This window comes from Malassezia japonica, chromosome 8, assembly GCF_029542785.1.
Source record: "Malassezia japonica chromosome 8, complete sequence".
NCBI lineage: Eukaryota > Fungi > Basidiomycota > Malasseziomycetes > Malasseziales > Malasseziaceae > Malassezia > Malassezia japonica.
In genome coordinates this window covers 110,768-134,472 of record NC_083377.1, presented here as the reverse complement: position 1 = coordinate 134,472, position 23,705 = coordinate 110,768, and the positions used below count along the sequence as shown (strand labels likewise).

General features: G+C 62.7%; 16 protein-coding genes across 16 annotated transcripts; 8 read left to right on the top strand and 8 right to left on the bottom strand.

The window, feature by feature from the left end:
- Positions 1 to 28: 28 nt before the first annotated feature.
- Positions 29 to 803, top strand: MJAP1_003861 (aminodeoxychorismate lyase; the record flags this gene model as incomplete). The annotated part of the gene is made up of 2 exons (XM_060267784.1): positions 29 to 63; positions 86 to 803. 2 exons carry the CDS (start codon positions 29 to 31, stop codon positions 801 to 803), a joined length of 753 nt encoding a protein of 250 aa, XP_060123767.1.
- Positions 804 to 1,175: 372 nt separating this feature from the next.
- MJAP1_003860 (uncharacterized protein) lies at positions 1,176 to 2,830 on the bottom strand (the record flags this gene model as incomplete). The annotated part of the gene is made up of 3 exons (XM_060267783.1): positions 1,176 to 1,276; positions 1,329 to 2,166; positions 2,189 to 2,830. 3 exons carry the CDS (start codon positions 2,828 to 2,830, stop codon positions 1,176 to 1,178), a joined length of 1,581 nt encoding a protein of 526 aa, XP_060123766.1.
- A 323-nt stretch (positions 2,831 to 3,153) lies between these two features.
- MJAP1_003859 (uncharacterized protein) lies at positions 3,154 to 3,970 on the bottom strand (the record flags this gene model as incomplete). The annotated part of the gene is made up of 2 exons (XM_060267782.1): positions 3,154 to 3,837; positions 3,860 to 3,970. The coding sequence occupies 2 exons, from the start codon at positions 3,968 to 3,970 to the stop codon at positions 3,154 to 3,156; spliced, it is 795 nt and encodes a 264-aa protein (XP_060123765.1).
- Positions 3,971 to 4,031: 61 nt separating this feature from the next.
- MJAP1_003858 (uncharacterized protein) lies at positions 4,032 to 5,588 on the top strand (the record flags this gene model as incomplete). Its single annotated transcript, XM_060267781.1, has 4 exons — positions 4,032 to 4,251; positions 4,274 to 4,620; positions 4,643 to 5,302; positions 5,325 to 5,588. 4 exons carry the CDS (start codon positions 4,032 to 4,034, stop codon positions 5,586 to 5,588), a joined length of 1,491 nt encoding a protein of 496 aa, XP_060123764.1.
- Positions 5,589 to 5,667: 79 nt separating this feature from the next.
- CCC2 (P-type Cu(+) transporter) lies at positions 5,668 to 8,455 on the bottom strand (the record flags this gene model as incomplete). Its single annotated transcript, XM_060267780.1, has 2 exons — positions 5,668 to 5,670; positions 5,762 to 8,455. The coding sequence occupies 2 exons, from the start codon at positions 8,453 to 8,455 to the stop codon at positions 5,668 to 5,670; spliced, it is 2,697 nt and encodes an 898-aa protein (XP_060123763.1).
- A 37-nt stretch (positions 8,456 to 8,492) lies between these two features.
- MJAP1_003856 (uncharacterized protein) lies at positions 8,493 to 10,149 on the top strand (the record flags this gene model as incomplete). The annotated part of the gene is made up of 2 exons (XM_060267779.1): positions 8,493 to 10,045; positions 10,122 to 10,149. The coding sequence occupies 2 exons, from the start codon at positions 8,493 to 8,495 to the stop codon at positions 10,147 to 10,149; spliced, it is 1,581 nt and encodes a 526-aa protein (XP_060123762.1).
- Positions 10,150 to 10,153: 4 nt separating this feature from the next.
- MNP1 (54S ribosomal protein L12, mitochondrial) lies at positions 10,154 to 10,669 on the bottom strand (the record flags this gene model as incomplete). The annotated part of the gene is made up of 1 exon (XM_060267778.1): positions 10,154 to 10,669. One exon carries the CDS (start codon positions 10,667 to 10,669, stop codon positions 10,154 to 10,156), a length of 516 nt encoding a protein of 171 aa, XP_060123761.1.
- Positions 10,670 to 10,758: 89 nt separating this feature from the next.
- ERG4 (Delta(24(24(1)))-sterol reductase) lies at positions 10,759 to 12,325 on the top strand (the record flags this gene model as incomplete). Its single annotated transcript, XM_060267777.1, has 2 exons — positions 10,759 to 12,267; positions 12,290 to 12,325. 2 exons carry the CDS (start codon positions 10,759 to 10,761, stop codon positions 12,323 to 12,325), a joined length of 1,545 nt encoding a protein of 514 aa, XP_060123760.1.
- A 33-nt stretch (positions 12,326 to 12,358) lies between these two features.
- On the top strand, positions 12,359 to 15,940 carry FIG4 (phosphatidylinositol-3,5-bisphosphate 5-phosphatase; the record flags this gene model as incomplete). Its single annotated transcript, XM_060267776.1, has 1 exon — positions 12,359 to 15,940. One exon carries the CDS (start codon positions 12,359 to 12,361, stop codon positions 15,938 to 15,940), a length of 3,582 nt encoding a protein of 1,193 aa, XP_060123759.1.
- Positions 15,941 to 16,011: 71 nt separating this feature from the next.
- PRE2 (proteasome endopeptidase complex) lies at positions 16,012 to 16,957 on the top strand (the record flags this gene model as incomplete). Its single annotated transcript, XM_060267775.1, has 5 exons — positions 16,012 to 16,104; positions 16,127 to 16,522; positions 16,545 to 16,739; positions 16,762 to 16,828; positions 16,851 to 16,957. The coding sequence occupies 5 exons, from the start codon at positions 16,012 to 16,014 to the stop codon at positions 16,955 to 16,957; spliced, it is 858 nt and encodes a 285-aa protein (XP_060123758.1).
- A 26-nt stretch (positions 16,958 to 16,983) lies between these two features.
- On the bottom strand, positions 16,984 to 18,000 carry MJAP1_003851 (uncharacterized protein; the record flags this gene model as incomplete). Its single annotated transcript, XM_060267774.1, has 1 exon — positions 16,984 to 18,000. One exon carries the CDS (start codon positions 17,998 to 18,000, stop codon positions 16,984 to 16,986), a length of 1,017 nt encoding a protein of 338 aa, XP_060123757.1.
- Positions 18,001 to 18,084: 84 nt separating this feature from the next.
- HOM6_2 (homoserine dehydrogenase) lies at positions 18,085 to 19,218 on the top strand (the record flags this gene model as incomplete). The annotated part of the gene is made up of 1 exon (XM_060267773.1): positions 18,085 to 19,218. The coding sequence occupies one exon, from the start codon at positions 18,085 to 18,087 to the stop codon at positions 19,216 to 19,218; it is 1,134 nt and encodes a 377-aa protein (XP_060123756.1).
- A 27-nt stretch (positions 19,219 to 19,245) lies between these two features.
- MJAP1_003849 (uncharacterized protein) lies at positions 19,246 to 19,674 on the bottom strand (the record flags this gene model as incomplete). The annotated part of the gene is made up of 1 exon (XM_060267772.1): positions 19,246 to 19,674. The coding sequence occupies one exon, from the start codon at positions 19,672 to 19,674 to the stop codon at positions 19,246 to 19,248; it is 429 nt and encodes a 142-aa protein (XP_060123755.1).
- Positions 19,675 to 19,758: 84 nt separating this feature from the next.
- Positions 19,759 to 20,892, top strand: HOM6_1 (homoserine dehydrogenase; the record flags this gene model as incomplete). Its single annotated transcript, XM_060267771.1, has 1 exon — positions 19,759 to 20,892. One exon carries the CDS (start codon positions 19,759 to 19,761, stop codon positions 20,890 to 20,892), a length of 1,134 nt encoding a protein of 377 aa, XP_060123754.1.
- A 27-nt stretch (positions 20,893 to 20,919) lies between these two features.
- On the bottom strand, positions 20,920 to 21,636 carry MJAP1_003847 (D-lactate dehydratase; the record flags this gene model as incomplete). Its single annotated transcript, XM_060267770.1, has 1 exon — positions 20,920 to 21,636. One exon carries the CDS (start codon positions 21,634 to 21,636, stop codon positions 20,920 to 20,922), a length of 717 nt encoding a protein of 238 aa, XP_060123753.1.
- A 206-nt stretch (positions 21,637 to 21,842) lies between these two features.
- ERG11 (sterol 14alpha-demethylase) lies at positions 21,843 to 23,471 on the bottom strand (the record flags this gene model as incomplete). The annotated part of the gene is made up of 1 exon (XM_060267769.1): positions 21,843 to 23,471. The coding sequence occupies one exon, from the start codon at positions 23,469 to 23,471 to the stop codon at positions 21,843 to 21,845; it is 1,629 nt and encodes a 542-aa protein (XP_060123752.1).
- Positions 23,472 to 23,705: the final 234 nt, after the last annotated feature.

Here is a 23,705-nt window from a genome sequence, read left to right as displayed (position 1 = left end):
GACTCTTCGCAGACTTTGACGTTGGGTGATGGTGAAGACGTTTGCGCAGCAGACGCAGTACCCGTATGTGCCGTGGCTCACGCAGGTATCCATGGACGGCGTGTGTCCAGGCATTCTTTTTGCGGTACCCTAACCCGCAGGCATCGCATGTGCTCACCGTCGACGTGCTCGACCGGCGCATCGAAGAACGCCCGCCCCGGACGGCCTCCGGGACGCCGTCCGTCGTGCTGTGCACCTCGCGCCTGATGCTCAAGCGCGGCTCGCTCCCGAGCTGGGCGCCGAAGAATATCATCAAAAGCTCCGAGTCGTGGGTACTCGAGGAGAGCGAGGTGGACCTCACGCCACCCTCGGGCGATGCACCGCGCACCATGTCGATTTGGACGCGCAACTTGGACCACACTGCGGTGCTGGCAGTGACCGAGGCTATTCGCTTCGCGGAAAACACGGCGGGCGTCCCGCCTGCGCCGCCGACGACGTGCCTGACCATGTCCGACATCCGCTCGGAACTGTCATTTGGGCTGCTGCGGCGACGCATCGAAAAGTTCGGCCTGAAGCGCTACCTGGCGCACAAGGACACATCGCGCGACGGTCTGATCTGGTCGATTCAGCACCTCGCACACCTTATCGACCCGAGCAAGGCCGCGTCTGTACAGAAACAAGTCGCGCCGTCCAAAACCAAGACGCAGCGCCTTTTGCACGCGCTCCGCCCGCCGTTCCTCGACGGGTACCCGCTGGGGCCGGTTCAGTGGCTGAAAAGGCGCTGGCGCCAGTGGCGCGACGGGGAGCTGTCGATGGGGTATTAGATTGTAGCTATTGTACACTAGGTCGTTGACACACGCGCTCGAGGAGCGCATGGGGGGACTCGACGCTCGAGAGACTTGTTTCGCATGAGATATCCGCGTCGGTTGCGGCGCGCATGCCGAGGTACTCGATACTGGTATCGGGAGAGGGTGCATGGGGGGTAGATGAGGTAGGAGGGGCAGGGGAAGAGGGTACAGGAGCAGCAGGAATCGAGGCCACAGGGGTAGCTGCAGCAGGCGCCTTTTCTGAGGCTGGCCCAAGAGGAGCTGTAAGAGGAGCTGCCACTGTTGCAGCTACAACGGGCGCTCCCTGTGCACCACGCACAGAGCCTCCAAAGACGTCGCGCTCTTTTGTCGGCGTGGGTACAGACGCGGTCACAGCAGGCACAGGGGCCCGAGACACCCTTTCTGCAGGCACCCGCTCAGGAACACGAAACGGAACTGGTGCTCGATCAGCGCTCTTGCCTGTCCCTTCTCTTGCCCCTTTGGTCCCTTGAAAGAATGCTGTGAGCATAGGCTGGTCGGCACTCTTTTGCTTCTTGCTTGGCGATCCAAGCGCTTTTCGCTGCTGCTGCTGGCGGTACGCGCGCACCAGTGCCTGCTCTTGCGGCCCTTGAACAAGCAAAAGACACTCGGGGAGCCACGCACGAACCACGCTCCCGTCACTCTCTTCTAGCTCGAGCGCACGCTGAATTTGGCCGAGGTACGGCTGAGTGTCGTACGATACACGTAAGTCGGTACCATACGCAGCAGCACGCTCTGCATGTACCTGGACAATTCGCGAACGGTTCCGTGCACGCTCGGGAGAGTGCGCGCTGGCCGATGCAAAAAAGTCGGTGATCTGTGTCACGGGCGAGCGCTGCTTGTTCTTGCGCGGCGTCGTCTGTGGACTTGCTTGCGGCGTCGCGGGTGCATACGCGGCCTCCTGGAGCTCACGCACCAGTAGGCCGGGGTACAGTATGCGCTCCATGCGCTGCGCAATCGCGTCGCGTGCCCACTGAAAGTGCGTCATGGCAAATTTCGCAATCGCAGGCAGCTGTGCACGGGGCACTGCGGCCAGCACTGTCTCGACACGCGCACGGTCCGCCGTCGACGACGTTATGGGCCACACGTAACTGTGCAAGACCTGGCGCGCGTCGGGTGTCGAAAATAGGTCCGGCATCTCGGACGCCAGCTTGGGCAGACGCCGAGGCAGCATGCCACTTGCATTCGACACAAGCTCGGCACGCACGGATGTGCACCACTCTGCGACAAACTTGTCCCATTCCGCAGCAGACTTGCGTGCATCAGCTGTGCGAGTGTATGACGTGCGAAATGCGGCAAGGAGCTTGGCGCCGAATCCAGCGCGGGCGAGGCCGATGGCCGTCTGTGTTAGCGAAACAACGTACCTTGACTCCGCACCGAAACATGCCCTGAGTATCGTAATCCGCGCCTGCGAGGAGAGCGACCAAGACCATTCCGTCGCTATCTACGCTCCAGTCGCCTTGCGCAGTATCGTATACGGCCGCCTTGTCGACGTCGTCTTCGTCGTGATCACGCTCGTGCCACGCACTGTTCCGCACGACCATCCGAGCACCAAATAGCAGTGCATCAACGTCATCGGTAAGCACGGCATCGATGAGTCCTTCCTTGTCCATCCACGCAAGCTCCGCCTCGGCCTCGGCAGGCGCCGTCCAGTGCGCAAACTGAAACGCGTCGAGCATTGCACAAAACTGGACTTGAATTGCATGTACGCCCGTATAGACAGCTGCATCGCGCTTCACCTTGGGGCGCTCTGCACCATCAAGGACAAAAATGGGCGTGATGGGCAACGTCAAAAGACGCGCAAGCCGAAAAAAGAGGGAGCGCAGTGCTGGGTTCTTGCCTCCTTTGGCTTTGCGGGCGTGGTACATCCAGAGTGTCGCATCGATGCCGAGTTGCAGGCCTTGTTTCTTCGAGGGGCATGTCTTCCACTTTTCCCAGGCCAGGTCGGAGAGCGTGCGGTCGATGCCGGCCGCCGCAAGCTCCTGCCATAGCCCAGGCACCCCCATAGTATTGTGGAGGTGGTGTTGGTTGAGGAGGTTGGGCTAGTCCGGGTAGGGTAGGCCTTCAGAGAATAGAGAGCCTGCGAACTGAACCGGAGTCTGTTGTGAAGAACCCTGCTGTGCTTTTATCCTAGCGTTTATCCATTCCATTCACAGTTGTTTCTCGATGACGTCTCACCCACATTTCCCTACCTATTGACCTTCCTTTACTCCATGTCTCTCCGCTCGCTGCAGCCCCCTCCCCCCCACACACCTTCTCATCTCCATTCGTCAAACAATATGTATGTTCTATACACACAGCGGTATATAGCGTCTAGCTATAGACAAGGTTAGGCCTCCTCGCCCTTTTCCAAGTTGCGGCGGCGCGCATCGAGCGTTGCCGCCAGCTCGCCACCAGCGGCCTGCGAGAGAATACCAGCGAGCTGCTGACCAGGCATGGACAGCAACCCCACGATCTGCGCCTGGAGCTCCGGCAGGCTCGGCAGCTTGGTCAGCGCCGGCAGCGCCGCCGCCTCCACCATTTTCCGGCGCTCAACGACGGCCGCGATCGGCGCCAGGCGCGGCACCTTCTTGCCGCTGTGCGGGTCGATCTCGTCGACGGCCGCCTTGAGCGGGCGCTCCATTGCGCGGAGCACCTTGCCGATATACCCAGGAGAAAGCACGCGCGTGCTCAGCATGCAAATCTGCCCATTGAGGTGGGGCAGGAGCTGCTGCACCGCCTCCGAGGAGTCGTTGCGGCACACTGGACGCAGTATACCCGTGCGCACCATCGACAGCGACGTCGTGGGCAGCGTCCACTGCCCATTGTCGAGCGCGTCGAGGCGTGCCATGTCCGCGGCCGGGAACGGCACGTTGGCCATCTGCTTGCGGATTTTCTCCATCAGCGACACGCTGACATTCTCGGTATAAAACAAAATCACCAGCTCGCTCTCCTGCAGCACGCGCTCGTACTTGGAGTAGAGAAAAACCTTGCGGTCGCTCAGCTCCTTCCGGGTCTCCTGGTAGGGCAACGCCTATATTAGCAAGAAAACATACCTTGGGCACCTTCATCTTGACCGGCTTCGGCGCAGGCGCAGTCGCGTACGTGCGCACCGCCGCCATACGCAGCAGAGACGCCGCGCGCATCGCACTCCGTCCCACGTCCATCGTCAGAGGAAGGTTCGAAAAGAGTCACGTGCGCAATGTCTGTGCGGCTCGCGCCTCCACTATGCACGGCCTCCCTGTGGACCTGGTGCCAGGGCTGCTGGACGCGCTGCAGTGGCGCGTCGGCGACCTGGCTGCGTGCTGCCGTGTATGTAGGGTATGGCGTGACCTGGCGACGCCAAAGCTGTACCACCGCCTGTGGCTGCGCGACCACACGCGCGTAATTCGCGTCTTTGCCACGCTCGCGGCTCACCCCGAGCTCGCGCGCCTCGTGCGCATCATCGGTGTGTATCCCATCTTACGTAGAACTTCGTGTCTATCCGTTTGGACTGCCGGCGGAACGTCTCGAGGCACTAGAAGAGCAGATTCTCTCGACACTCCACCATGCCACCGGCCTGCAGGAGCTGTGCTGGACACGCGATGGCAGCCTGAACGACCGCCTGCTGCGCACCATGTTTGACCATCTGCCATCGCTGCGCAAGCTCGAGATTACGGGAAACAGCAAGCTGTGGTCGCCCGCGCTCCTCGCTGAAAAAGTGCCGCGGGGCCTCGAAGAGCTGCAGGTGATCCTGCCGGATCGCCGCGTCGCGCAGCACCTAGTCGCGATCGTCTCGCGCGTAGAGTGTCTCGAGGCACTGAGTCTCTTTTGCATGGTTCGTGTACTAGCTCACGCAGAACACGTCCGAAATCACCGATATCCTCCTCGAGCAGGTGGCTGACTATGCGCGCCTGCAGCGGCTCACGCTCGTAGGGTGCAAGGCCGTGCACGGCGACGGCGTCATCAAGCTTGCACAGACAGGCGACCTGCACGAGCTTGCGCTGGAGGGCGTAGGACTCGAGCAAGGAACACTCGCGCGCCTCACGCCCTATACCCACCATGTGCATGCCCTTACCCTAACCTATCCCAAGCGCATGGAAGAGGCGCCGTCCTTCTTTTCGCGCCTCGCCGAGCTTACGTCTGAGTGCGAGCGGCTAGAGGCGCTGACGCTGTACGCACGCAGCGGCAGTGCACCGGCACTGGATGGCGACATGGACGAAGACGACGACGACGAGCCGCCACGTCCCCCTCCTCGGCAGCACCTGCATCCGGTGATGGCCGCACCGGTTGCGAGCGACACGACGACGGCTCTTGTACCGGTTGCGAGCGTCCCTGAGAGCCCGAGTCTAAGCACGGCGTTTGTGCGGCGCCTTGTCTTTGGCCGTGCGGCTCGGTCGCTACGCAAGCTGTGGGTCTACGAGATGGCCGTGTCTATGCACCAGCTCCAGATCCTCGCGCTTTCTCAGCTGTCGGACCACCTCGAGGATTTGGTCGTGCACCTCTTTGAAGCTGACCTCGTACGTATTGATTCTCACCCAGGACGCGCTGCAGCTCTACCTGTCCAAGTTTACGCGCCTCTGCAAGCTGCACCTCATGTCGCATGTGCGCTCCGACGCCGATTTTACGCCCGACGACCTCTTGCAGCTTGCGCGGCACTGTGGCGAGCACCTGACGCAGATCGGCTTCCGCAACCGCGTGTGGAACGTGGTTGTCAACGCAGCCGGCGAGCGTGTGCTCGAGCGCTACGATATGGCAGCCGGTGTCTTTCCCGAGAAGCTGCTCGTGGTACGTGCTATTTCCTAGGCCATTTCCAGCGCGGTATACTCTTGCGCAACACGCCGGCTGCGCGGCAGGAGCGAATACACGGCGCTCTGCAGCATGTCTACTGCAGCGTGCACCGACGGAAAGAGGGTCATGGTCGGCGCAGCATCGAGCGTCGGCCGCTGCCAGCGTTTAAGCGAGAGGCTGCTGAGCACGACGCTGATGCTGCTGCATGCCATCGCAGCGCCGGCCATCATCGGATGCAGGTAAATGCTCCACGGCAACAAGCATCCCATCGCTAGCGGCACCATCACCACATTGTACATGGTCGCCCACAGAAAGTTGAGGCGGATCTGCAAAAAGATGCGGCGGCAGAGGAGTAGGGAGATGGGAACGTCGAGCAGATCATCGCGCATCAGCACGATCGACGCTGCGTCCATCGCGATATCCGAGCCGGAGCACAGCGCCATGCCGACATCCGCATAGGCGAGCGCCGGCGAATCATTCACCCCGTCGCCCACCATTGCGAGGCCGTTGTGTGGCGCCGGCAGGAATAATGCGAGGCCCGCGCGCAGGCGAGCGAGGAGCGACGAGTCCATCTCGCGCTCTTTTTGGTGCATCGCAGCACGCTGGCGCTCCAGCAAGACCATCTTGCCGTTCGGACTAAGCTGCGCATGCACATTGTCGGGGAGGATCCCCACCATATCGGCGACGGCGTACGCGGTGCCTGCCGTGTCGCCCGTCATCATCGAGCATAGAATGCCCATATCTTGCAGCATCTGCACGGCCTGCCGCGCTTCCGGCTTGAGGGTATCGGCGAGCGCAAACGCGCACGCAAGGTGGCCGTCGACGCTTGCATAGACGATCGTGCATCCGTCCGACTCGTGGTGATCGACGAAGCGCAGCAGCGCGACGCCGCCAGTGGTATCAAGAAGGGTGGTACGTAGTGCGGCTTTTCCGCCAACCATGGCCGCGTTTCCGACAAGCACAGTGTGTGTGCCGTGGCGTGTTTCAATGCGCGCCTCGATCCCGCTGCCGTGCAGCGCATGGAACGAGGACACAGTAGGCAGCGCAGTGACGAGCTGCTCGGCGTGGTGCACGAGCGTGCGGCCCAGGACATGCTCGCTCTTTTGCTCCGCCGCACCGACCATGCCGAGGACCTCGGCCTGGGTCACGGAAGCGACGCACGGCGAATCGAGACGCATCGCTCCATCGTCGCTGCCGGCCCAGTGCGTGGCTTGGACACGCAACTGGCCGCGCGTCAGCGTGCCGGTCTTGTCAAAGACGACGTGCGCAATGCTGCACGCAGCCTCGAGCGAGCTGCCGCCCTTGATGAGGATGCCGTGCGACGCGCCGACGCCGGTGCCGACCATCATCGCTGTCGGTGTGCTTAGCCCAAGCGCGCACGGGCACGCCACGACAATCACGCTAATGCACAGCTTGAAGCACTCCATGATCTTGTTCGCGCCCGGGCGCTCAAACAGCGGCGGACGCCATGCAGCGGGAAAGATGTACGACACGACGAACCACGCGACAAACGTGACCATGCTCAAGAGGAGGATGCACGGCACAAACATGCCTGCGATCCTGTCTGCCGAGTCCTGGATCGGCGCCTTGTTCACCTGTGCGTCCTGCACGAGCCGCACGATCTGGCTGAGGCTCGTATCTTTGCCTGCGCGCGTCACGCAAAAGTCGAGCGAGCCGCTGCCGTTGACTGTGCCGCCAATCACTTGGCTTTGAGGCCCCTTGTCGACTGGCACGGGCTCGCCAGTAATCATGCTTTCGTCGACCATGCTGCAGCCCTGGTGCACGACGCCGTCCGCGGCGATCTTTTCGCCAGGCACGACACTCACCATGTCGCCGACTTGGAGGAGTTCGGCGGGAATCTCGCGGGTCTGCGTCAGTGCGTCGTCCATGTAGATGGTCGCCTTGTTCGGCGTGAGGCGCATGAGGCGCGTCAGGGCCTCGCTCGTGCGCCCCTTGGCGAGGTTCTCGAGGTAGCGCCCGAGCGACACAAACGTAATGAGCATCGTCGACGTGTCAAAGAACGTCGCGGGCTTGTGGCACTCGCCGACGCAGAAGAACGCGACGAGCATCGCCACCACACTAAACACCCACGACGCCGAGGTGCCGAGGATCACGAGGGTATCCATCGTCGCGCCGCTGTGCTTGAACGCTTTGTACGCCGGCACAAAGAAACGCTGCCCAATCCCAAACTGCACGGGGATGGTGAGGACGAGACAAAGGAGGTCCTGGACATAGATACCGTGCAGCACCTGGGCGTGCAAGAGCCCCCGCGCGATACCGAGGTGCGGAAATACCATGCTCAGCAAAAAGACCGGTACTGCAAACGACAGCGAGAAGAAGAAGGCGTGTCGCCACTCGCGCACTTCCTGAACACGCGTCAGGCTGCTGATCTGCGACGTGTCGCGCTGATCGGCGAGGAGCGCATCGAATCCGATATCCTCGATCTCTTGCACGAGCTGGCGCACATTTGTCTTGCTCTTGTCAAAGTGGATCTGCACCTGCTGCAGCGCAAGCGAGACGCTCGCCGAGAGGACGCCTGGCGCAGCGAGCAGTCCTTGCTCGACGGACGACGTGCACGACGCACATGTCATGCCAAAGACGGACAGCGTGACGTGCTCGTCGTCCGTCTCATGCACGACTTCGGCCTCGAAGCCAATATCGTCAATCTCGTCGACAATTTTTTCCGGCGTAAAGCGCGACGCATCGTACTCCACGACGGCGCGCTCGGCCAGCAACGCGACGCTCACGGAATAAATGCCGTCCTGCTGGCCGAGCATCGTCTCGATGCTCGCGACGCACGCGCCGCACGTCATGCCGCCGATCTTGAACTGCGCCGAGGCGCGCTCGGGCGGCGCAGAGTCGTCAGACAGCACGTCGCCCATCGGGGTTGTCTGATAAATCCGAGTGGAGGATGGCGTCATGCCAAATGTGCCGACATCCGACCTCGGCGACGAGGTCGGCGGCGTGCTCGACGACGGCACCGTGTTTGGCGAGGGCATGACCTATGCGACATCCAGCGAGCGTATTCGCGCCGAGGCACAGAGACGCGCGGCGCTCCAGGCGTGGGACGACGATATCGTGTCGCCCGACTCGCTGCGCCTCAAAGTGCTCGACGACGACTCGGACGACGACGAGGTCGAGCTCGCGTCGCCATCGCGGCGGCCGCGGCGCGCCGCTGTGCGAAATGTGTCTGGGTACAAAGACAAGCTGAGCCTCTCGCGGCCGTCGGGCGCGCGACAGCAGCAGCAGCGCGGCGTGCCAAAGCCCATGACCACGCCGGGCCCTGCGCGTGCGCCACGCACCATTGCCGCGATGCTGCGCCAAAAGCACGCGCAGCACCGCAAAGGACTCGACGACGAGGGGCTGCGGTGGGCCGATCAGGTCGCAGCAGAGCCCATCAAGGAAGAGATTGCCATGGCGCAGCGCCGCATGAATGCGGAGCACATCGAGCCAGGCAGCATTGAGCTTGCACTCGGCAGCGGAAAGCAGTCGGATCAGCTGCTGCGCCTCTTGCAACGCGACTCGGCGGAGAACGAGAAGGAGACTAGGGCGCACTGTGCCCCGCTGCTGTGGACGGCGCCGCGGCGCACGTACCTTGATGCGCGGCGCCCAGGCGCAATGCGGCGCTTGTACGCGCTCGAGGGAGATGGCATGGCACAGTATATGCAGGCGCACGTCGAGCGGACGCCGCCTTCGCTCGCGGTCGACCTCGTCGCATGGCTCGTGCACTGGATCCTCGCAGGCGACACGGACGTCGCCGAGGCCGCACGCACGTCGCTGCTGAGCGTCGCGTCGCGGCCCCGTGTCCAGGACGCGTTTTGGGCGTCGATCAAAAGGGCGATGCTGTGCCTCGGTGCGGATCCTCTTCTGCTTGGGCACGACGACGACGTCGAACTGGGCCCTGCGCCGGCCGCACGCGCCGCAAAAGAAGAGGGTATCGCGCGCCTGTGGCGCACCGTCATCGCGATGCCGCCGCTGTCCGTGCCGAGCTCGGGACGCAAGGATAAAGATACCCTATTCTCCTACCTGGTCCTGTATGCCGCGACGCAGCCCCCGTCGTGTGCCGCCGACGCGTTCCTCTCGCGCGTGCCGGTGGGCCGTGGCGCGGTGGACGCGCTGTGTGCGATCGGCACGCGCCTCAACCGTGCGCACCAGCGCCAGCTCGTCGCCGCGCTGCCCGGTGCGGGCGATGTGCGCCGCTGCCGCACGGCGCTCGCGTTCCGCCTGCTATGTACCCCCACCTCGATACCACCCGTGCTGGAGCTCACGGCGCTCTGCACTACGCTTGCCGACGCCTCCGAGCGGCGGTACGACGAGCTGCGTGCGACGCTCGACATCCTCTCCTATGCACTGGATATCGCCCCTCCCCTCGAGCAAGGCGATCTCGAGGCCTACTCGATGCTCCTGCCTGCCCTTGCGGCGCTTGACCAGAGTATTCACGATCACCGTGGTTCATTTACGGAGCGCAGTGCGTGCAAAGATATGTTGCAGCGTCTGCAGCTACGAGTGCGGTATCAGATCCAGGCGTACGTCGAGGACGCGCCGCAGCTGCGGGCGTCCTGGACGATGCTTTTAAGCGGTTAGGCGAGCTCGACCTTGCCGCCGGCGGCCTCGATCGCGGCCTTGATCTTTTCGGCGTCCTCCTTGGTGACGTTCTCCTTGAGCGTCTGTGGCGCCGACTCGACAAACTTCTTCGCCTCGACCAGGTTCATAGTGCTGTTAATCGCCTTAATTTCCTTGATGACCTTGGCTTTGGCGGTATCGGCGCCGAGGCCAGCGAAGCGGATGGTGAAGAGCGTCTTTTCCTTCGGCTTCTCCGCCTCGGGCTCGGCCTCTTCCGCGGCCGGAGCGGCAGCCGGGGCCGCCGCCGCAGCGGGCATCGCAATGTCTGTGATATTCAGGCGCGTCTTGAGCGCCTGCACGAGCTCGGACGCCTCGAGGAGCGTCAGCTTCTCGATGTTGTCGACAATGCCGGTAATCTTGGGCGAGGCTGCCTCATCGGCCACGCGCGCAGTGCTCGAAAGCATACGCGCGCGCACAGGCGCCGCACGCAGCGCCATCGCCGCACGGCGGGACACAGCAGGAAGATACGACATGGTAAGAACAACCAACCGGCGATGGGAAAAACCGTCACGTGGCCTCCCTTGAAACGCGTGGGCTGATTTGGGACGCCCCTTCCTTACCGATGGCCGCCCCTGCAATCCGGGAAGGTGTGCGGACGCGCGCGAGCGCCAAGGCGCCGGAGACGAACGCTCCGCTTGCTTCTGAGAAGCCGATCCAGCATGGCTACTGCCGCGTGGACATGCGTGACGACCAGGTTGTTGGCGGCGGCAAGGAACGTGCCGTCGTGCAGTACACGCCCGGCATCGTCATCACCGAAAAGGGCCAGGCGTCGGACAAGAAGATGGACACGCACCACGAGTACGAGTTCGGCGGTCCGTGGGGCGTGACGGCGATGATCACGCTCTTCCCTGTGCTGATGTACTACCTGTGGATCTGCCTGTGGTTCTACGACGGGAAGCTCGCGCACCCCTCGAGCTTCAGCGACATCCTGCCCTTTTACCACCGCATGTGGATGCACGTCTACAACGACGCGTTCCCGACGCAGCGTGCGTTTGTGGGCTACGGTGGCCTGATGCTCGTCGAGTTTGTCCTCGCCTGGGTCATGCCCGGCTTCTGGCAGGAGGGCCTGCCGGTTCCCTCGCTGAATTACAAGACGCTGATGTACAAGTGCAACGCGCTCGGCTGCCTGTACGCGACGCTGATTATTGCCGCGGGTCTGCACATCTCGGGTCTCTACCCCCTGACGCAGATCATTGAGCACTTCGGCGAGTACATGACTGTGAGCATGATTGCCGGCTTTGCGGTGTCGTTTGCGACCTACTTCCACGCGGTGTTCACCAACCAGACGCACCGCATGAGCGGCAACTTTATGTACGACTTCTTCATGGGCGCCGAGCTCAACCCCCGCATTGGCCCGATCGACCTGAAGATGTGGGCCGAGGTCCGCATTCCCTGGATCCTGCTCTTCCTGATCAGCGTCAGCGGCGCGCTGAAGCAGCACGAGCAGTACGGCTACGTCACGCCGAACATGGCCTTTATGGTGCTCGCGACCGGTCTCTACATCAACGCATGCGGCAAGGGCGAGGAGTGCATTCCCCAGACGTGGGACATGTTCTACGAAAAGTGGGGCTTTATGGTCATCTTTTGGAACTTTGCCGGCGTGCCGTTCACGTACTGCTACAGCATCGTGTACATGGCCGCGCACGACCCGTCGTACTACCGCTTCTCGACGCCGACCTACGTGTTCATGTTCTCGCTGCTGATCTTTGCGCACTACGTCTTTGACTCGTCCATGGCGCAAAAGTCGCGCTTCCGCATGCAGCTGCAGGGCACCCTCAAGGTGCGCTGGACCTTCCCCCAGTGGCCCTGGAGCACGCTCCAGGACCCGCGCTACCTGCAGACCGAGCACGGCAATGCGCTCCTGATCGATGGCTGGTGGCAGTTCCTCCGCAAGCCGAACTACACGGCGGACTGGACGCAGGCGTTCCTCTGGGGCGCCATCGCCGGCACGCGCTCCATCATCCCGTACTACTACTCGATGTTCTTCCTTGCGGTGCTCACCCACCGCTGCGGCCGCGACTTTGAGCGCTGCGCCCGCAAGTACGGCAAGGACTGGGACAAGTACTGCGAGGTACGTGCCGTCACTCACCCAGATTGTCCCCTACCGCTTTATTCCGTTTGTGTACTAAGTAGCAACGTAAGCCACGTGGCGTCCGTGCGCCATGACCGACGCCGTAGGGCCCACGGGAGAGAGCGATGCGCGGATCCTCGCCGCGGTGTCGGACAGCGGTGCGGCCGTGCCGCCGATGCTCGTAGCACAGAACACGAGCGCGGCCAGCAAGCCGCGGGGGACATCAGTCCCGCGCCACGAGCTCCCGCGGGGAGCACAGGAGGAAGAGGTCACCGAGGTGTACGAGCGCCTCGGCGACGTGAAGCGCTTCACGCTGTACGAAGCACGCTCGCACTTTTACCTAGCCGCGCACAACACGAGCCAGACGCGGTTCCGCGTGCTGAAAATTGATCGCGTGCCGCCGATCATGGCACAGGCCGAGGAGCCGGAGTCGCCGCCCAAGCCGCAGGCGGAGCAGGCCGAGGCGAAGGAGGCCGAGCAGGACGCGGCAGAGAGACGCGAGCATAAACGCACGTCGAGCATGCCGACCGACGTGCAGAGCATCGTGGAAGATGCGCCACAGGCACGGCCCAATGCGCCCAGCGGCACACTCTCGTCGGAAATCACCGAGCTCGCATCGTCACTCGCTCCGGCCGACCCGCCGCCGGGCGAGGCGACGCCGGTGCCGCACGCGCCGCTCACGTCGATCAGCGGCCTGCGGTACCTGTCGACAGACGACCCCGAGATCCCCCACCTGCGCCAGTCGAGCGAATGGAAAGCATACACGACCGACGGCAAGGACCAGGAGGCAAAAGAGGCGGCGCCGGCGCCGGCCGACATCCCAGAGCGCACCGTGCCGCCGATCGCGGCGCTCGGCTCGACTCGCTCGCCGAAACACACCAACCGCGCGTCGATCGTCGCGCCGGACGCGCCGGCACCGCCCGAGCCCGAGCCGGCACGCAAAGACGCCAAGGCGTGGGACCCGAGCGACGCGTCTGCGTGGAAGCTCAACGTGTCGAGTGACAGCGTAGAGTACTCGGCCAGCGAAATGACCGAGCTCCTCGACACGATCCGCGAGGGTAATCGCAGTACCGGCGGCCTGAAAGAAGTTGGCCGCTTCTTTGGCCTGGTTGGCTTTGTGCGCTTCACGGCGGGGTACTATATGGTACTGATTTCGCAGCGCAGCGCCGTCGCGCTCCTCGGCGGTCACTACATCTACCACTGCGACGAGGCGCAAGTCATTCCCGTCTGCCACGCGTCCATCCTCTCCAGTGCGCCGGGCCGCAGCAAGCTGCGTGATCAGACCGAGGCACAGATGCTGCGCACCTTTCGCCAGGTCGACCTCAGCAAGAACTTTTACTTTTCCTATACCTACGACATCACACGCACCCTGCAAGAAAACATGACAGGGCCCCGCACAAGCACGCGCGACTGCAGCGCGTGGGCGTGGAACTTTAACGAAAAGTGCATGTGGAACTTTCACTTGCTGCGCCCTGCATTTGACGACTGCCGCCGCACGGACAAGGACCCCGCATCGCCGAAACGCCCGTGGGTCCTGCCACTCGTGCACGGCTTTGTGGACCAGGCCAAGCTCGTGGTGCTGGGGCGCACGATTTACGTGACGCTCATTGCGCGGCGCTCGCGGCACTTTGCAGGTGCACGCTTCCACAAGCGCGGCACAGACCTCGAAGGACACGTCGCCAACGACGTCGAGACCGAACAGATTGTCAACGAGCCGGTCACCAGTCCGTTCTTTGCGCCGCGGCCCCAAATGACCGGCGAGCGGCCGTATCGCCCGTCGCCGCACTTTACGTCGTACGTCATGATCCGCGGCTCGATTCCCATCTACTGGACACAAGACTCGACAAACATGTCGCCCCGGCCACCGATTGCCATCTCGGTCGTCGACCCCTACTTTGCGCCGGCGATGCGCCACTTTGACAGCCTCTTTCGCACGTACGGTACACCGGTCATTGTCTTGAATCTGATCAAGAGCAAGGAAAAGCAGCCGCGCGAGTCCAAGCTCCTGCACGCGTACAGCGAGTGTGTCCAGTACCTGAACCAGTTCCTCCCGAATGGCTCGGACGGCGGCAAGGACCGCCGCATCAAGTACATTGCGTGGGACATGAGCCGCGCGAGCAAATCACGCGACCAGGACGTGATTGGCATCCTCGAGACGCTGGCAGAGGACACGCTGCATGCGACGCGCTTCTTCCACTCGGGCAGCGCGCCCCAGAGCTTCCGGCAAACGCCACTCGAGTCGGCGCGCTCGCACGAAGACGGACGCGTAGGCATCGACATGACACGCCACTCGCTCTTGCTGCAGCACGGCGTGGCGCGCGTAAACTGCGTCGACTGCCTCGACCGTACGAATGCCGCGCAGTTTGTCCTTGGCAAGACGGCGCTTGGGCACCAGCTGCACGCGCTCGGCCTTTTGCAGCATCCCCACCTGTCGTTCGACTCGGACGCGGTGAACATGCTAACCGAGATGTACCACGATCTTGGCGATACCATTGCGCTGCAGTACGGCGGCTCGGCGCTTGCACACACCACCGATACCTACCGCAAGATCAACCACTGGACGTCGCACTCGCGCGACATGCTCGAAGGTCTCAAGCGGTACTATGCCAACTCGTTTGCCGACGCGGACAAGCAAGCCTCAATCGATCTCTTCCTCGGGCAGGACAAGTGCACGGACGAGATCAGCGTCGCGGATGACAAGCCGACGCCGACGCCCGTCTTTCGGGGTGTGCAGCGCTACCTCGCCCACGACGAGGACCTCGGCAGAAAGCAGGCGTACATCAATGCGTACGTCAACTCGGACGCGCACTTTTGGGACGGCTACTACCGGCCTAGTCTCTTTACCGATCTGCAGCGGCACCACGCGTACAAGATGACCGCCGTGCACCAGCAGCAGTCGCTCCTGCCCGGCGAGGCGTTCCCAGCGCTGAACAGCGGCGGCATCTCGCCGCTTCTGTCGCCGTCTGAGCTGGGGCCGGTCGCACCGCTGAGCAGTGCCGCGCCGTCGAATGCGCTGCGCCGCGGCAAAGGCCTCGCTACGTTAGGGCCGCGGCGTGCGGATGAGCCGCCCACGACGCCCACACCGCGGCGCACGCTCCTCGGCGGCGTGCGCCGCTGGATCGCCCCGCACCAAGACCGCAAGAACCCCGCGAGTCGGCCTGCAAGCAAGTACGAGACCCATACGAGCGACTCAAGCGCACAGAGTGCGGCTGCTCCGCAGGCAGAGCCGAGTACGCTTGAGCTTGCGGTCGCCAAGACGCTGCGCCCTGTCATTTCCAAGCAGGAGCAGCGCGAATACCAGGCTTATACCATGCAGTTTCTGCAGCTGCAGTTCCAGCGCTCGCAGCGCACGACGGACGCGGATATGCAAATCTACGGCGGCGCTATTGCGCTTCCTACGACTGCGATGCAGTGCGAGGCGCCGGGCGTCGTGCCGCCCAACACGGACCCTGCGCTGGCGACCTACTTGCAGGTGGCCAACATGGAGCTTGTCGCCGGCGTGCGCCCCGTTCCCCAGCCCAGTACGCAGCGCATTGTCTCTGCCCCCGCGATAACCACGCCCAGCCGCCTTGCCGCGTGCGCCAGCGTCGCGACGCCCGAAGCGCTCGGCGCCCCAACCGACACCAAGGTCCGTAGCTATGCCGCCTGGCTCCACATGGCGCACGTCAAGTAGATCGGGCATACTTCCCATACATCGGGCGCCGATCACCGGCTTGCGTGGAGCGCGGTCTTTCACGCACGACGATGAACTCGGTGCTTGCGACGCTTGCGCCACGCGCGGATGAGCGCGCGCTGCCGAGCGATGTGAAGGAGCAGTTTGCGCTGCCTGCTACAGATGTACGTCTCCATACTTACGCAGCCCTCGCGCTTCCTTGCAAACTTTACGGATGTCGACTCGACCAACACGGATGCGCGCATCAAGCTGAACCACGGTACGACCACGCTTGCGTTTCGGTACAAGGGTGGTGTCGTGATTGCAGTCGACTCGCGTGCCTCTGCCGGCTCGTTCATTGCATCGGGCTCGGTGAAAAAGGTGATCGAGATCAACCCCTACCTGCTCGGCACGATGGCCGGCGGTGCGGCCGACTGCCAGTACTGGGAGACTTACCTCGGTATCCAGTGCCGCCTGCACGAGCTGCGTAACAAGGAGCGTATCTCGGTCGCTGCTGCGTCCAAGATCCTGAGCAACCTCGTGTACTCGTACAAGGGCATGGGCCTCAGCATGGGCACCATGATCTGTGGCTGGGACAAGACGGTACGTGCTTTCGCTGACGCAGGGTCCCGCCATCTTTTACGTCGACTCTGAGGGCTCGCGTCTCAAGGGCGACATCTTTTCGGTCGGCTCGGGCTCGACGTTTGCCTACGGCGTGCTCGACCAGGGCTACCACTGGGACCTCGAGTACGAAGAGGCGCTGGACCTCGGCCGCCGCAGCATCTATGCTGCGACGCACCGCGACGCATACTCGGGCAATGTACGTGGTTTTGCTTACACAGACCATCAACCTATTCCACATGGGCCCCGAGGGCTGGAAGTTTATTGCCAACTACGACGTGATGGACTGTACGTGCCCGGGCTAACGCAGTGCACTACGACGGCGTGCCGAACCCCGCGCCGAACACGGACAAGGGCGGCTTTGGATACGACGTGCGTACCGCTGGCCTTTCGTCGAAAAAGCCCGAGAGTGCATAGTGTCAATGTGTGAATTGTCTAGGAATCTACATGGCCCCTGGCTTCTCTCCCGTCGCGGCCGGCGCAGGGCGAGAGAGGGGAATGATGGTGGCCGGCTCGCCATAGTGGTTCTCCGCAATGCTCGTAAACTCGTCGCGGTCGCTGTCTCGGCTGATACGGGGGTAGTCGACCGAGGCACGCTCGCCGTCGGCCTCGACGTCGCTCAGGTCGCGGCGACCGCCGTACACATCGGCCATGGGGTCGAGTTTCGCATCGATCATCGCCTCGTCGTTAACTGCCAGCGTGTCCTGGCTTGAGCGGCGGCCAAGGCCGCCCATCGCGTACCCGTTCGGGCCATCCATGTCCGCCTCAAAGTCGTGGTTGTCGTCGGCGGCCAGGGGGCGCGAGCGTGCGTCGCTAAAGCCCGGGTTTTCGACCTTGTTCAGGTAGCGCGTCGCAAGGACAAAGTAGAATGCACCAAAAAGAACAATAATCACGAGCCACGTAATGTTCCACACCGTATCCGCGTTCCAGTCGTAGCGGCAGTAGTCCGTCACGGTTTCTCTGGTCGTGTCGACCGGCCCCGACTCTTCCACGTCGTCGCCGGGCCCCGAGGCGGCGCGGATGCACTCCGTAAATATCGAGTCGTGGTTGCCGTACACATTGGCGAGCGACACAGCGATCGCCGCGAGCGCCAGGCCGATACTCACATACGACAGGCGCACAGCCGAGCGCAGCATCGAAATGTGGCTGTTCAGGCCCGCCATAAACGCGTAAAACTGGAATACAGCGACGACGGTAAAGAGCACCGCACTAACAAGGCTAAAAATATGTGCCTTGCCGCTCGTCTCGCCCATCGAGCGCCATTGCACACCGCACAGAATCGCGGCGCCGATCGCGCTCACGAGCGACGCAACGAGAAATGCGGGGCGCAGCGAATTGTAAAAGAACCAGCGCACCGAGTCCGCGTACGATGGTGGCACATCGTTCGGGCGGCTGTAGTTATGCGCCCAGTCCGGGCGCGTCTGGTCCCGCCGCGTGTACGTCGGCAGCGGCTCGTTCATGGCCTCGAGACAAAGAAAGGCCACGCTTCGGAGCCCCGCGAATAGTGCCACGTGCCGACTCGGCCGGCTTGCCAAGCACAAACCATGTCAAGTGGCATTGACGTTGCGATTATCGGCGTTGGCCTTGTGGGCTCTGCAGTGATTGCGCAGCTCTCTTCAGTCTCCCCCCTTTCGTCCCTGCATGTGATTGCACTGCAGAACAGCAAAAAGACCCTGCTTGCGGAGCCGGGTCAGCGCCTCGCGCTCGGCGCGAACGGCGAGTGGAAGGAATCGCTTGCTTCGAGCCCGGTCGACGCGCTCTCGCTCGATGAGCTTGTGAACAAGCTGCACGAGATCCAGGCACAGAACAAGCGCCACATTGCGGTGGTCGACAACACGTCGGACGACGGCGTCGCCTCGTTCTACCCCCTCTTTGTGCAGGCCGGCTTCAGCGTCGCGACGCCGAACAAGAAGGCGTTCTCGGGCTCGCTGGACCTCTATTCGCACATCCTGCACTCGGCCATGCAGCCCGAGGTGCTCGCCAAGGGACCACTGGTCTACCAGGAGAGCACCGTCGGCGCGGGTCTGCCCATCATCAGCACGCTCGAGGACCTCGTGATTACTGGCGACAAGGTGAAGAAGATCGAGGGCGTGCTCAGCGGCACGATGTCGTACATCTTCAACGAGTTCTCGCCCCCTGGCGGTAGCACGCGCAAGTTCTCCGACATTGTGACGGTCGCCCGTGCCAACGGCTACACTGAGCCGAACCCCGGCGACGACCTGTCTGGCTCGGACGTGGCGCGCAAGCTCACGATCCTGTCGCGCCTCATTCCCGAGCTGGTGAATGCGCTGCCCGACGGCTTCACGTCGGTCGACACCCAGTCGCTGACCCCGGCTGGCCTGCGCGACGAGAAGGACGCCGACACGTACGTCAAGCGTCTGCCCGAGTTTGACGCCGAGTTCGACGAGCTGCGCGCCAAGGCGCAGGCCAACAACGCCGTGCTCCGCTACGTCGGTGTGATCGACGTAGAGAACAAGGTGATCAAGGCCGGCCTCGAGTCGTACCCTGCCGACCACGCGTTCGCCACGTCGCTCGGCGGTTCGGACAACATCATCTCGTTCACGACGCAGCGCTACAGCAACCGCCCTCTGCTAGTGCAGGGCGCGGGTGCCGGCGCGGACGTGACCGCGATGGGCGTCGTGGCCGACCTGGTCCGCATTGCGCAGCGCCGCGGATAAAGTCGATAGGATCGCATCTACATTCTATTACAAAGCGTCAAAGGCCTTGACCGCAGCACTGGTCACTGCCACCGCACTCTGGGGGTTCGCACCAGTGACCAGGCGGCCGTCGGTGTGCGCCGAGCGCAGCATCGAAATGTGGCTGTTCAGGCCCGCCATAAACGCATAAAACTGGAATACAGCGACGACGGTAAAGAGCACCGCACTAACAAGGCTAAAAATATGCGCCTTGCCGCTCGTCTCGCCCATCGAGCGCCATTGCACACCGCACTGAATCGCGGCGCCGATCGCGCTCACGAGCGACGCAACGAGAAATGCGGGGCGCAGCGAATTGTAAAAGAACCAGCGCACCGAGTCCGCGTACGATGGTGGCACATCGTTCGGGCGGCTGTAGTTATGCGCCCAGTCCGGGCGCGTCTGGTCCCGCCGCGTGTACGTCGGCAGCGGCTCGTTCATGGCCTCGAGACAAAGAAAGGCCACGCTTCGGAGCCCCGCGAATAGTGCCACGTGCCGACTCGGCCGGCTTGCCAAGCACAAACCATGTCAAGTGGCATTGACGTTGCGATTATCGGCGTTGGCCTTGTGGGCTCTGCAGTGATTGCGCAGCTCTCTTCAGTCTCCCCCCTTTCGTCCCTGCATGTGATTGCACTGCAGAACAGCAAAAAGACCCTGCTTGCGGAGCCGGGTCAGCGCCTCGCGCTCGGCGCGAACGGCGAGTGGAAGGAATCGCTTGCTTCGAGCCCGGTCGACGCGCTCTCGCTCGATGAGCTTGTGAACAAGCTGCACGAGATCCAGGCACAGAACAAGCGCCACATTGCGGTGGTCGACAACACGTCGGACGACGGCGTCGCCTCGTTCTACCCCCTCTTTGTGCAGGCCGGCTTCAGCGTCGCGACGCCGAACAAGAAGGCGTTCTCGGGCTCGCTGGACCTCTATTCGCACATCCTGCACTCGGCCATGCAGCCCGAGGTGCTCGCCAAGGGACCACTGGTCTACCAGGAGAGCACCGTCGGCGCGGGTCTGCCCATCATCAGCACGCTCGAGGACCTCGTGATTACTGGCGACAAGGTGAAGAAGATCGAGGGCGTGCTCAGCGGCACGATGTCGTACATCTTCAACGAGTTCTCGCCCCCTGGCGGTAGCACGCGCAAGTTCTCCGACATTGTGACGGTCGCCCGTGCCAACGGCTACACTGAGCCGAACCCCGGCGACGACCTGTCTGGCTCGGACGTGGCGCGCAAGCTCACGATCCTGTCGCGCCTCATTCCCGAGCTGGTGAATGCGCTGCCCGACGGCTTCACGTCGGTCGACACCCAGTCGCTGACCCCGGCTGGCCTGCGCGACGAGAAGGACGCCGACACGTACGTCAAGCGTCTGCCCGAGTTCGACGCCGAGTTCGACGAGCTGCGCGCCAAGGCGCAGGCCAACAACGCCGTGCTCCGCTACGTCGGTGTGATCGACGTAGAGAACAAGGTGATCAAGGCCGGCCTCGAGTCGTACCCTGCCGACCACGCGTTCGCCACGTCGCTCGGCGGTTCGGACAACATCATCTCGTTCACGACGCAGCGCTACAGCAACCGCCCTCTGCTTGTGCAGGGCGCGGGTGCCGGCGCGGATGTGACCGCGATGGGCGTCGTGGCCGACCTGGTCCGCATTGCGCAGCGCCGCGGATAAAGTCGATAGGATCGCATCTACATTCTATTACAAAGCATCAAAGGCCTTGACCGCAGCACCGGTGACTGCCACCGCACTCTGGGGGTTCGCACCAGTGACCAGGCGGCCGTCGGTGTGCGTGAACGACTCCCAGGGGCCCGGAGGCGAGATGTACTTGCCACCGGCGGCGGCCGCCGACGACTCGATCGTCGGGCGGTTCCAGCTCTTGATGGTGTCGAGCACACCCTCCTCCTCTTCACCCTTAGTGGTGAAGCCGGTGACCTCGCGGCCGTTGATGATCGACTTGCCGCTCTTGTCCTTGATGCCAGGGAAGATGGCACCGCCGTGGCACACAGCCGAGACAATACCGCCGTCCTCCCAGATCTTGGCGGCAATCTCCTGCAGACCCTTGGCATCGGGGTAGTCGATTAGCGAGGCGTGGCCGGCCGAAGCAAAGAAGAGGCCGTACTTGGAGGCGTCAATGTCGCTCGGCTTGTTGAGCTTGTCGAGCTTGGAGCGGAACTCGGAATTGTGGTCGTTGTACACCTTGAGGTCCTCGTCGCTGATCCATGGCTTGGTCAGCGACAGGGCGTCCGGCGAGTAGTGGCCCGTCTCCGAGACGAGGTCCACCTCGAAGCCCGCCTTGCGGAAGCCCTCAAAGGGGTGCAGGGCCTCGGTAATGAACAGGCCCGTCTCACCGCCGTCGGGGTACAGCGGCGCGTGGGCCGAAGTGATAGCAATAAGAGCGCGACGAGGAATAGGCATAATGGTAGTTAGGGGGACTACTAGGATGGCCACGCTACCCCTTCTTAAACCAAAACGTTGGCCCGTTATTATGCACGAGCCATCTTTCGACACCTTTCCATGGCGTGCGCGCCTCGCATTGGTCCTCCCAGGCGAAACCGTAAATGACTATGACTAAAACTTATGTCAAAAGTACGGCGAGCGGGGGCGGCAGCTATCGAGTACAATTACTTGCGGGGCGTCAGGACAATGTTCGACGGGGGCTTGGGCAGCACCACCATCGATGTGTAGTCCGGCTCGGCCATCTTGCCGTCGAGCTTCCAGTCAAAGGTGCGCACGAACATGGCAATGATCGTGCCGAGCTGCAGGTAGGCAAACTGTTCGCCAATGCAGCGGTGACGGCCTGCACCAAACGGCAAGTAGGGGCTGCCGGCGCCAGAGCTCACCATACCCCAGCCGTAGTCGACCTGGTCGCCATCCTCCTGGCTCATGTGTGCGCTCGAGTTGTCCAGCCAGCGGTTGGGGTTGAACTCCTCGGCATCGTCCCACAGGTTGGGGTCAACCTGCGTCACACCGGGCGCGGCCATGACATAGTGACCCTTGGGGATGATAAACGGCGCATTCTCACCCTCCTTGGGCACCACACCCTTGGGAACGGCAAGGGTAGGGGGGACGGGAATGTCCGTCTTGACCTTGCGCATGATGCTGTGGATGGGGGGGTGCAGACGGAGCGTCTCGCGAATCACCGCATCCAGCTTCGGTACCGAGCTCTTTTGCGTGTCATAGTTCAGAGGGCGGAAAGAGCCATCCGGCTCGCCATAGACACGAACCTGCTCTTCGTACACCTCCTGGATAAACTCGGGGCGGCTCGCCAGGCGGAGCAGCGCCCAGCTGCCGGTCGCACTGCTCGTGTGCTGGCCGGCCATGAGGAGCGCAATCATCATGTGCGCAATCTCCTCGTCGCTGATCTGGCGGCCGTTCTTGTAGGTCTGCTCCATCAGCGCACGAATCATGTCGTGGCCAGTGTCCGACGTGCCCTCCTCGCGGCGCTTCTGAATAATGTCCTGGTAGAACTTGCTCATGAGGCGCTGCGCGCGGTCACGGCGGAAGTTGTTCGGCAGGGGCAGGTTGGGAATCACAAAGTTGATCGGCGTGAAGCCCGAGTCCAGGTCGTGGTACAGGTCCGCGTAGCTCTTGTCGAGGTTCTCGCGGACTTCCTTGCCTTGCAGCGTGCGACTGGCCGTCAGGATCGTAATCTCGCTCATCGCCTTGAAGATGTCCACCGACACCGACTTGGCACCTTTCTGCAGGGGGGCAAACGCCTCGTCCTTCTTGAAAAAGTCCTTGACTTCCATCACAATCTGGTCGACGTACGCGCGGAAGTTCTCCTGTGAAAGACCGGCCTTGACAAAGCGCTTCTGCTCCATCAGCACAGCGTTCGGCACGTCGTACACGACCTTCTTGCCGAACACAGGCGTGGTCAGCGACGTGTACGCCTCCTCGGCAGACACCTGGTTCAGGCGGCCGTTGAAAACAAGGTTCGAGCCCTTCGTGCCGAGCGCGACCGTAATGTTGCGGCCCAGCAGCTTGAAGGTGAACACATCACCGTACTGCTTACGGCATTCGAAGAAGAAACGGTAGGGGTCAATGCCGTACGTCACCGCAGAGCCAATCACCGGGAACCAGTGGAAGACGACAGGGGGCAGCGAGCGATCCCGAGGCAGGAGCACCTGCGCCAGGACATTGAGCACCACGGCCAGCACCAACGCAATGGCACCACCGCCAACGACCTGCTGCCACAAAGGCAGCGAGGACACATGCGAGATAAGGCTCTCGTAATCCAACTGGAGAGTCATGCTGTCGAACGCGCCAGAGGGAAGCTGCTTAAAATCCACGACGCGAATTTCCCTTGGGCCGCGAATGGCGTGTTACTGGCCAGGCCCGCGTCGCGCCTGCAAACCCTGGCCAATTGATTGGCTGCGAAATTAATTCACAGTGTGCCCTGGTGGAGAGGCAGGGCAAGGTCCGTTTGTGTTGAGGCCGGCTAGGTAGGCATCAGGCTGCGAAGCAAAAGGAAGCAAGAGGGAGGC